The 10,988-nt window shown below is 37.0% G+C and overlaps 1 protein-coding gene across 2 annotated transcripts; it reads right to left on the minus strand.

The window, feature by feature from the left end:
- Window positions 1-1,453: 1,453 nt before the first annotated feature.
- On the minus strand, window positions 1,454-10,479 carry LOC116259444 (squamosa promoter-binding-like protein 13A). 2 transcript variants are annotated; one of them, XR_007574130.1, is made up of 5 exons: window positions 9,808-10,479; window positions 3,234-3,370; window positions 2,295-2,903; window positions 2,019-2,124; window positions 1,454-1,658 (listed from the first exon to the last, which is right to left on the minus strand). XR_007574130.1 is itself a non-coding variant. In XM_031637269.2 (4 exons), the coding sequence occupies exons 1-3, from the start codon at window positions 10,254-10,256 to the stop codon at window positions 2,050-2,052; spliced, it is 1,440 nt and encodes a 479-aa protein (XP_031493129.1). In that variant the 5' UTR covers window positions 10,257-10,478; the 3' UTR covers window positions 1,454-1,658; window positions 2,019-2,049. The 2 variants fall into 2 exon arrangements, 1 of the variants encoding a protein (XP_031493129.1); XM_031637269.2 differs by having other exon boundaries at window positions 2,019-2,903; window positions 9,808-10,478.
- Between the last annotated feature and the right edge of the window lie 509 nt (window positions 10,480-10,988).

A 10,988-nucleotide genomic window follows, 5' to 3' on the forward strand; every position in this document is an offset into this window, starting at 1 on the left:
AGTCCCTATACGTGCAGTGCTACATCAAAAGAGTTCTAAACAAGGGCAGAGCCACATGTGGTCAGTTGACCACACAGGCCCACAGAAACACCTTTACGTAGAAGCTGGTTCTTGGTCCAAGCAAATGGAGTTGCCCTTACTCAACGCAGTTTCTTGCCCTGCAGCCATGTGCAGCCATGTGAAACAAAGCAGGGTGCCCTTCGGAAAAAAATTTCTAGCTCCCCCCTTGGTTCTAAATTAGAGAATTGTTATTTCCTTACTCTTATTTTAATAATACAATTGAACTTCCATACGTGGTGGCTTCAGAATATCAACTTGCAATTTTTTCATTAAGTTTTTCTGCTCAAATTCAATTTTCTTCTTAATAAACTCTCAATAATAGTGCCGAAAGTTTGAGAGAAGGAGTTAGAATTCATTATGTACCTGTATATTTTTCTGTTATATATACACCATGCATACATATATTTTATACTTCATATTTTGCATACGTAACTGCTTCGCAACCTGTGAAGAGAATGAGATGCCTTGTCAATTAGAGCATTGCAGAATCGGATTGACGACCAAACTTTTACCAACCTACGAGTCTGACCAACTACACAAACTATTATATATAGAGAGAGAGGTGAATCCGGTTGCATCTTCAACAGTTTCTTAGCACCTTGTCATTACAAATATTAGCTATTTCAGTCTCCGCGGCGTGCCTTGGTGCAGTCGAGAGAGTCGTTGGATGGTTGGCCTTTAAAACGTTGGTTAGGACTTTTATATAGTGATGGCAAAAACCCTTAAACATGATTGTAGTTATTGCAGTATAAACTAGGTCTACGAGGTGAGAGACCTTTCTCCCTGTCTCCACCTTGATTATAAAAAATAAAGTTCTAAATTAAGTTTGAAAATCCAAGTTTTATTAAAAACTAGATAGGTGACACCCAAAATATAGCTAAACCAGGTTATACAAAAAAAAACTTGGTTTGACAATCAAAACCATGTCTCAGAAAGCTTGTCCGTAGCGTGTCCTGTGACATTTGAAAATGTTGATTATAGTACTTGATCTAGAAGGTCTGCCTTGATGAGATATATATGTACATGAATGGCTGGAACAAGGAAATTACAGATTATGATAGACGAGCCACTAAGAAGTACGTGAAAATACATACAAACTGAAGATCGAAGGACCAGCCAGCATGCATCCAAAGATGAGTGTAGAAACAAAGCTACATAAAGGGATTTTTTTTCCAAAAGTATTATCTATATATTTATAGTCATGCATAATTAAGCAGTTTTTGATGACTGAAATTACACGGCTTAGAGGGGGTATTTAGATGTACATTCTGTAAGTTACAGGAAATGGCTCACATGCATCGTCATCACTAACATGCACTATATCAGTGTCTGGGTAACAATCACAATGACAATCCTTTACTGAGGAAAACAGAAATCCGCTGAAAAGATTACATAACATAAAAACTTGTTCTTGCAGCTTTTATTGCATAACATGGAAGTCGAAGTACAGATACTAAAGAAACTACTTTAAGTACCAACTGGGTATGGAGCAAAACAATGGACTACCTACGCCAGTATTGTTCGTCATTTATTAATTGAAAACAGAGTTACCGCAGGATGACCAGCATGGCCAAGGATAAAATATGTGCAGCACACACCTGCACAAAGATAATAGAAAACGTTAAACTCCAAAGAATGCTTCATACTTCCCAACTATTCTCCTTGCAAGACTAACTGAAACACTTACATTACATGTCTCGACATCCTAGACATAAATCAAGCGCAAAAAGCAGAAAACCACAAAATTTGAGGAATTTGACTTCCAAAACAGAGAAGTCTGGAAAGTTTTGTAGGACAGTGAAAAGACAATGTGCCAACAGGCCGCCACTCTCCAAGTCTTGACTATCAGCTCCACAAAGCTGACAACATATGAAAGTGAAACTAACACAATCAAAATAATTTTTTTGGCACTAAGGTTACTTGAAAGATAGTATACAAGGCAGTTAAGAGATACATACCAAACAGAAAAGAGACACATATTGCAGACTATCATCCAATATGATTCCATTGAAATGCCTCATTTTCTTGCCTCTCTTGTTCAACCTGCCTGCGTTGTTCTGCGCTCTGCAGCAGTGAAGAAAGTTGAAGCAAGTCAACGGTATGCTCATCCTTCGACGTTACAAAGTCAGATCCTTGAAACATGCCATCAGTGTGAACTTCACCGAAATCAATAGAGTCACTAATATCAGGAACCTTTACAGCACTAATTTGGTCATCATCTGCAGAGTTTATACCCGTTGAAGAAAACCTGCTGGATGCACCGCTAGAGGATAACTGTGAACTGATGGTCAAAAGCTTATCTGGAAATTGACCAGTATTGTAAGAGGCCTGCCCTCCTTGGATCATCAAAGGTGGAGGCATTGCCATTCCAGAAGACTGAGTCGATGAGCTCCAAGATTGAGATGACAGAAGAGAGAGAGCACAAACAGAGTCTGAAACTCTTCGTAAGCTATGAGCGGATGGAACCACATCAAAGCCTGTAAAAGATCCACTTCCCAATGAAGCCTTCTGAAACACTGGCCGAGAAATGGCGGATGAAGTTGCCAACACCTGTGTGTAATTGCTGCCATTCTCACAGCAGACACTGCCTGTTGTAGTGTCACTATCCTGTAAGCAAGGGAATTGCTTGTCCATGTAGGGAGAGAAGGTTGACTTCAGAAATGATATGCTGTTGACAGATGGTAAGTGGTGCTGGTCATTGTGAATAAAATCTTCATCTACCTTGACAGCATTGCACCAGTTACTATTTCCATATTTAGTTTCATTCAGGCCACCTATTGAAAATATGTCTTGGCAGCTGTAGGAAGTCCTGGATGGTAAGGAGTTGTAGGGAAACTTGCCAGCTGGTCAGAAGAAAAATGTAAGAAGTCAGTAATAGGTACTTTTGCTTGATCAAGAATTGATCATGTGTAATAGAGCATACAGATAGATTTGAAATGAATTTGCTTAATTCAACATCAGCAAAAAGAACTTTCTGTTCTCTTCATCTGGAAAGCCCTCCGGTAAGAAATGTGGTTTTTGGTGCAGAATCTACAGATGCACATGGTGCAAATAGTTTAATCCATGAGATTTTGGTTATCGTTATTTTCATTTCATTGACATGAACAAAATAGATACAAAGAATATCCCCACTCTGAATTACAAAAAACTATTCACAATTGTGCAAAGAGTACCCTGATATACTGGAAGCAACTTGCCAGATTTCCCAGTGTAGATTGCAAGCTGTGGTTTCCTGCGCCTCTCATTATGACCAGCAAGACGTTTACGACAACTTCGTTTTGCCTCATCAAACTCAACAAGCAAATGGAATCTGCAAATGAAAACATTTTTTATATATTTGCATGTAATGTGAACCAGTGAGCAGATTCTTATCTTGCGAATAAGGAGAGTGCCTAAAAAACATGCTCACTTGGTCTTTGAAAGATCAGCGCATAATAAAAGAAATTAATGACCTTGAAGAACCAGTTACTTAGCAGTGGGATGAAATACTCCTCTCACTTACTCAGAAAGTGTTAATATAAGATGCATCCTATATCTTACCCTAGTGTAAGATATAGGGAAATATCACAAGTATACACAAGGCAATATGGTTACACCTCTAAAACCAGTTTCAGCGTTGCATCATTTCAGTTTCACTTATAGTTGTAGTATGTAGGTAATGTATTATACGATACATTATGACTTTTATTAAACTGCTTTTAAGCAATGACAACATTCATGTTTAAAGAAGATATAAAAATAAATTGACAAAAGAAGAAGGGTGAAACAAAGAAATAAGTTAACAAAAGAAAGTACACTATATGAAATCAAAACATTTTTATTTCATAAGAAGATATACACGCACGAATATCCCATGACTTCTATTCAAGCATGATTAGTGTTGTGCTGATTGTTTCCACATTGCAACTGTCCAGTGACTTGATGAGGTTGGTGCCAAATGTTCTTTTTTGGCAAAACTATCCGCGTCCTTCCTCCTGGTGAATGATCTTTAGTGGGATTTCCATGGGATTCAGTTGTTGCTCCTTTCTTGGAGATTTCTTAGCATCAGCTCAGGGGAAATGTCTCATTCTCTGGATTAACAATGCTGCCATAGAGCATAACTGCAATCTTTAGGAAGCCCATTATACGCTTTATACATTATTGAACTCTAGTGCCTAAAAGTTTTTCAAGTTATTTCATCGCCTTTAGCATCCATGGGAGTACAAATAACCTAAGCGCAAAATCAAAAGCTGGACTAGGTCAGCCAAGACTCTAAAAAGATTAGTCCATCTAAGTTGGCTGGTTACAATGAATAAGCATAATTCATACAATATATACACAAACACATGCAAACACAGAGTGCATATAGACATATATGCTATGAATTAGCTGACTGAAAAACAACAAAGCAAAGTTCACTAGTTGGACTAACTAGTTGTTGGTTTAACAACATGGATTGGTTGATAGCTGACTAGTAGGACTATTCAATCCAACTAGTTGGGATTTTGACTACAAAGCAAATACTTCATTATTGTCTTGAGATTGAAGTTATCTATCGGTTCATCAATCCTCGACCTTATGCATCATTTTCACCTAATTCACCATATATTTGTATCATTGTCAACTAGGCACTAGCTCAACATATATATAGGAGAATCCAAATCTGCTGGATAGCTAAAAATTAAAATCTGTTGCTAAAAGCACCATAAACAATTGGTACACCATGAACTGTCGCTAGTGCTCCTGACAGCCATATTTTAGTGATACATTTCAAATTTTAGCCATCTGGCAACACCCAACATCCGGCTGATCTCAACTCCCCTATGTGTGTATCTGTAGAATTAATAAGGGCGAGAAAACAAAAACATGTCCAAAAGCAACTTCAAAGTGCCCAACAGGTTGTTTCAGCTTTTCCGAAAACAGTCCTTTGAGAAAAATAAAATTGCGATAGTATCACTGTACATTCACCTTGGCAATATTTTCAAAAAATATCATGAGCTTTTCCCCTTTTTCCCATTTGCTCCCTTTTGCCTGATATTATCTTGATATTCTCAACATACTAGTGATAAGTGTAACTGCCTATGACTCTATGTGACATGGGTGCCAGAGATATGCTGTTTCACCTTAGTCAGCTGTTTTATGATCTAATTCATATGCAGAGCTTTCTTTTATGCTTGTGTGCATAAGCTTCTTAAACACATTATGCATGCCATCAAGCATTTTAATTCCTTTCTTTTAAGTGTATCTAACTGCACAGTTAGTCTCTGCATTTCCAGAAATGCAAGAATAAAAAAAATGACAGCTGAAAAAGCTTATAATGTTGATGTTTAAAACCTTATAAAAGTCCTAAATAAATATTGAAAAATCATGATCTCTTTATCTTTGACTTTCACATTTTTTTACATGTGCAATATATGGTCAGAGAGGGGAATGGAAAAGTTGGTGCAGTAGAGCTGTGTTTAGGCAGTTGCCTTAAGGCTGCATGATGATGATGAAAGAAATATTCATAATATGAGTTGAGTTAACTCGAGCTTGACACGAATTCGCTCGATAAACTTGACTCGAACTCGACTCGTTTATTAAACGAGTCGAATTCGAGTTAAAAAAATGAACTCGACCACCTAAACGAGTCGAGCTCGAGTTAAGTGAGCTCGGCTCGGCTGAACTTGGTTAAGCTCGAGAAAGAAAATATATAAAATATGTTTCATAAAATTGTCAAAAAAAGTAGATTGCTCGAATGGGTATGCACGTGACTGGCACGTGGGAGGTTCTATGTTCAAATCTATAAGCCGCCTCTTTCTTTTAAAAAATAATTTTTTAATGAAATGCTTGGCTTGGCTCAAGCCGAATCGAGCCGAGTCAAGCTCAAGCTAATGCAATCCAACTTGACTTGAGCTCGAGCCAAGTTTGAGTTTCTTTCAAGATACTTGAGCCGAGTTCGAGGTGGCTCAACTCGGCTGGAACTTGCTCATGAACAACCCTAATTATAGGTGCAGATTAACATAAAGAGGAGTATAGAGAAGGAAAATTGGATAACACGGAAAACATAAATCACAATAGCAAAATATACCAGCAGAAAGGAGAGAGTATGATTGCAACACATATTAGGAAAAAAGTTGTCACATTTGCATGTCACGTAGATGAGGCAATCAGACTGCTACACCTGAGACAGCTTGAATTTCGCTGTCCATACATGACTTATAACATAGTCCCACATATGGCCAACATTTACAAAATATTGCTATAAAAATACCAAAGCAAAAGAGTCAAACAAAAAAGAGAACTTATCATCATATTTTGAAAATATTTCCAAAACAAAAATATTGCATATTTTAACAAGATTTTTCAACATTTCTTTAGTATATTTTAAAACTTCTTTTGTTAAATTTAACATTTAATTGAAATTTCGCCAATATTTTTTAAGAAAATAAGTATCATAATTTCATAATTTTTCTATCAGTTTTTACACATTTGAATTTATAACTACCGATATTTTAATAAGAAAAAAAATTCCAAGTTAATATCCGAGAAAAGATTTGCTGACAGACATCAGACTGATATTTCTGACAATGTATTATACATAATCTACACTTTAGTTCAATTGATGTAATTCTCATATAGACGAACATATAGGCTTCTTTTACACACACAGATATGAGAAACTGACGATGTATTATACATAATCTACACTTTAGTTCACTTAAAGGCATTTTTTTTATGAATGCACACATAACTTCTTTTACATACACAGACACATATCAGAAAATAGAAATTGACCACTGCAATCTTAGCAATCTTGACAATCCTCTATTTCTTTTGTCATTTAAAGCACATCGTTCAGGACTCAATGAAAAAAGAGATAAACTCGGTCATGCAAATCATTAAGATTGGTGTGCATATATATGCTCAGTTGTCACAAATACCGCCATTCTCTTTTTCTACAAAGTATCTGCTAGAGTCAGGTCTTAGCAGAGGAGGCTCCTTAATAGCAGTAAGCAGGTTTTATTTCTTGTTCTTGTTCTAGAGGGTCTGAGTCGGGTCGGGAGCAGAGCTATAGAGGTAATCAACCCAACCCAGAATACTTGTGCTTAAATACCGGGAAGTTTACCCTAATTGGTAATGAAAACCATTTCCTGTTATGCGAGAGAGCGGGCTTTCATTAGAATTGAGTAACCTTCTGTCGGCGTGTTAGCTGGAGCTAACAGTATCACGATAACACCAGGAAAATAAGGGGGAAAATGTGAAGAAATGCAAGGACTTGAAAAAATTGCCAAAACAAAAGATATCACATTTTTATTGCTTCTTAAAAGAAAGTGTTTTCAATACATTTTAAATCTTGCATCTCTTTCTTTTAACATTGTAACAAATATTTTGAAGTTTTATCTTTTTTGTGTATTGAAAAAATTAATAACTTTAAAAGGTTTCCAAGCTTTTTTTTATTTTTCATGTCCTCAATTGTAGAGATTTTCCTGACAAAAATCAAATTTTCTAGTTAATCCCAAATACAAACCTTGTTGATAAAAACACAAGAATGATATATATGTGTTTGTGTGTGTGTGTATATACATATATATAGATATATATGTGTTTGTGTGTGTGTGTGTATATACATATATATAGATCTATATATATTTGAGACTGGTTTTATTAAAACCTTCATTTCTACAAATTTTTACTAATTTTTCTCTGAAATCTACCTTATGGAATGATCTTTACATCCAAACTATTACGAATTATAAAACATTGATGCCTTTTAAATATGTAAACAAGATTTTGTAAGATTTAAGATTAACAACGTGATTTTTTAAGGCTTTTAAAACTCATTTTACATGTCCAGAAAGCATGAGTTTATGTCGAATGCTTTTAACCATGCAAATCACATCTCCATAACTGGTTTTTCAGTAAAAATCTAAAAAATATGGGTTCTGGTAGAAAAGTCCCACAACACAGGTTTAACATATTTCTTATAAATATAATATATACATAGCCAACAATTATTTTCCTTCCATTTCATTAGTCTCACATTTCCAGATGGTCCTCTGTATAGGATAAGTAAGACATCAGTACGCCATCTATACAATACATTTCATTTAAAAAATGTAACCAAACACTTTTTCTCCCGTACATATACATATGTACACTTTTACAGTTTTACTTTTTCTTGCAAAAATACAAAGTAAATATCTTTGTTTTTAAATATAAGAACGGATGAAAATTACAGTACACACACACGGATGAAAATTACAGTACACACATGGCACATATATATATATATATATATATATATGTGCCGTGTGTGTGTGTGTTCAAATAATTCAAAAAGCATCATTCTTCCATCATATGCCATTATTAGCACTGTACGTGTAATTTAGTAATATTTCAAAATCATGACATTTTGCTGAGTTTTATTATAGATTGAATCTAAAATGCTGATAACAATATCATGTTATTTTCATACTACCAGAATGGTTCGTCGAACATCATTAACATCCTTGTTACATTATGATATGTCAACTAAATAAAATATCTTCTTTCCCCTGTACAGCATTCTCAAGATCAGAAACGCATAGACAACTTTCAGTAGAAAGCTCCGTATCATGGTTGTCCACGGTAGAAATATGAATACCACTATTGTGGGCATGGCGAAAATGAAACAAAAAAGGGTGGATTGGCATGACCGATGCTTACCACCATAATTTATTCTACTAGAGATTCCTGGTGGGAAGATTTTCAAGCATGCATGTTAAGTCCAACTAGTGAAAGCCGAAAGGTTCAAAACACTGTTGTTTCCAACTTAGCATTTCATTACTGGAAGGAACCACCCAGATAAGGAAGGAGTTAGTCCTAGACTCCTAGTGTAGCGTCTAGCTATAAAAAAGGTAACTTACTGGAATATTTTCATAATTTATTAACTTTGAGGTCCTTGCATGTCTGCTGTTTACTCCACTGCTCACCTCTTTTCTCTAAAGGTCCATTTGGGAAGTGGGAGTTGAAAAAGAGATGAGAATGGAGATGAAATGGAAATAATAATGGAGATCAAGAATTGCGTTAAAAGTTTATTTGTTAAGAATATACCTTCTAGGGAGTAGTAAAAGATGGTTATCATTAATCTTCTATCTGCTCCTATCTACATTCTTAATAGTTAATTGCTCTCCAATACAGGTACAGCAATAAATATGGTGGTTGCAAGGCATTACATACTCATTAATAACGTTTCCATCCTTATCTTCCCGTCTAAGTTCCAATTTCCGAAAAAAAATTCCTCCAAAGAAAAAGAAACAAAACTAAGAAGCACTTTTATGGGGTGGAGAGATGACAAAGGCAACAGATACCACAAACTACCCATTTAACAATCACATTGAAGTCAGCCCTCTGATTCAAGTTTCTCGAGTCAATCAGGAGAAAAAGGAACAGATAATAAGCAAGATATCCGTCTAAGAAATATACATTGCTGGATCCCTTCACTTAAAAGGAGCGCACTAGCAGGAGTTTCAGTACTAACACTTAACTGAGCTTGGCTTCCTATAAGGGAATACAATCCTACTACAAGAATACGACACCTTCTTAAGAAGCATCATTACATGGTAGGAAAAGTGAAAACAGAATGTAACAAAAAGTTGTAATATAGAGAAAAACTGGTTATCCGACTAAAACAAGAATCAAGATCAACTGAACCCCAAAAAACAATGAGAATGTATAGGAAACAGTTAATTTTCCAACTCAGGCATCGAAAAATAGCGGAAATAGACAACGTTAACAAAATTCAACCTGCTGCATTGCTGACAGAACCGCTGCTCCACCCCGTTGACTATGACCTTCGCCGTCTTTGAGTGGGCATCACAGACCTTGTGCCGCTTGTGATACTCCTTCGAGCAGCTCAGATCCAAATTACAACCCTGGACTTGGCATCGTGGGACCTGGCTGCCGCCGGAACTCAACGTCGTCGCTGCTGTTGACGAGGCACCTCGTCCCCTCTTCGACGCCACCGCAGCTGCGGCGGCAGCCGCCGAGGCCCTGGCCTCCTTGTCCTTGGCCGATTTGCGCTCTGCCAACCTCCCCAAATGCAAATCTATGACCAGCTCTCCTTCATTCCTGGAGAACCTACTGCTGTTTCCCAAGGAGTGATTAGGGTTCTGAAAACCAGATGTGGCTTTCAACTCCCAATCCATCCCAGCACCTCTGCTCCTCTCTAAACCATCATAGCTCAAAGAATCCATTAGCTAACAAAACCCACACAATCATTTAGAGAGAGAGAGAGAGAGAGAGAGAGGGAGAGAGAAAGAGAAAGAGAGGATGGGCAGCAATGAAGGAGAAATGGGGGGTTGTCAGAAGGTCACCAAATTGGGAAACAAGAAATGGGAAGCATTTAAAGAGGCAGATGATGGCACTTTCGTGGTGGCGGTTTTGTGGTAAGAAAGAGTGGAAAGGTGGTATTGCAGGGCATGGGGTCAGCCTGGTGACTCCGCCCATTAACTTTCGTTGGGATCTAGGGGGTATGGTGCCATTACTGCCTGGCCCACGCCTTCCTTTAGCGGAGCAATTTTTTACCTCAGAAGTACTTCTCGCAAAAGAACCCCCTAGACGTCAGGAGATTTGGCCAATTTTTTACACAGAAATCCATTTTTGAAAACAATTATAAATCCCAGAGGAGAGGGAGTATCCTGCCCTTCACTGTTTGCACACTTTTAGCGGAACCAGAGTTTGGGTCAAGGACTGATACCCATCTTGCACATGAATCCTCAAGTACCAATTTGGTGTCCTTTCGACGCCATGATCTGAGCCATTCAATCCCACTTTGTCTTGAGAATCTGTGCCAATACTGCAAAGAAAGGGGTTACGGCATGATCCATTTTTATAATTTTTCTAAACAAAGTTCATAACTCGTGTTCGTATGTTATTTTCGCGATTCAATTAGGTACGATTTTGAGTTTCAATAACTCGAATCACAT

Source organism: Nymphaea colorata, chromosome 8 (genome assembly GCF_008831285.2).
Source record: "Nymphaea colorata isolate Beijing-Zhang1983 chromosome 8, ASM883128v2, whole genome shotgun sequence".
NCBI lineage: Eukaryota > Viridiplantae > Streptophyta > Magnoliopsida > Nymphaeales > Nymphaeaceae > Nymphaea > Nymphaea colorata.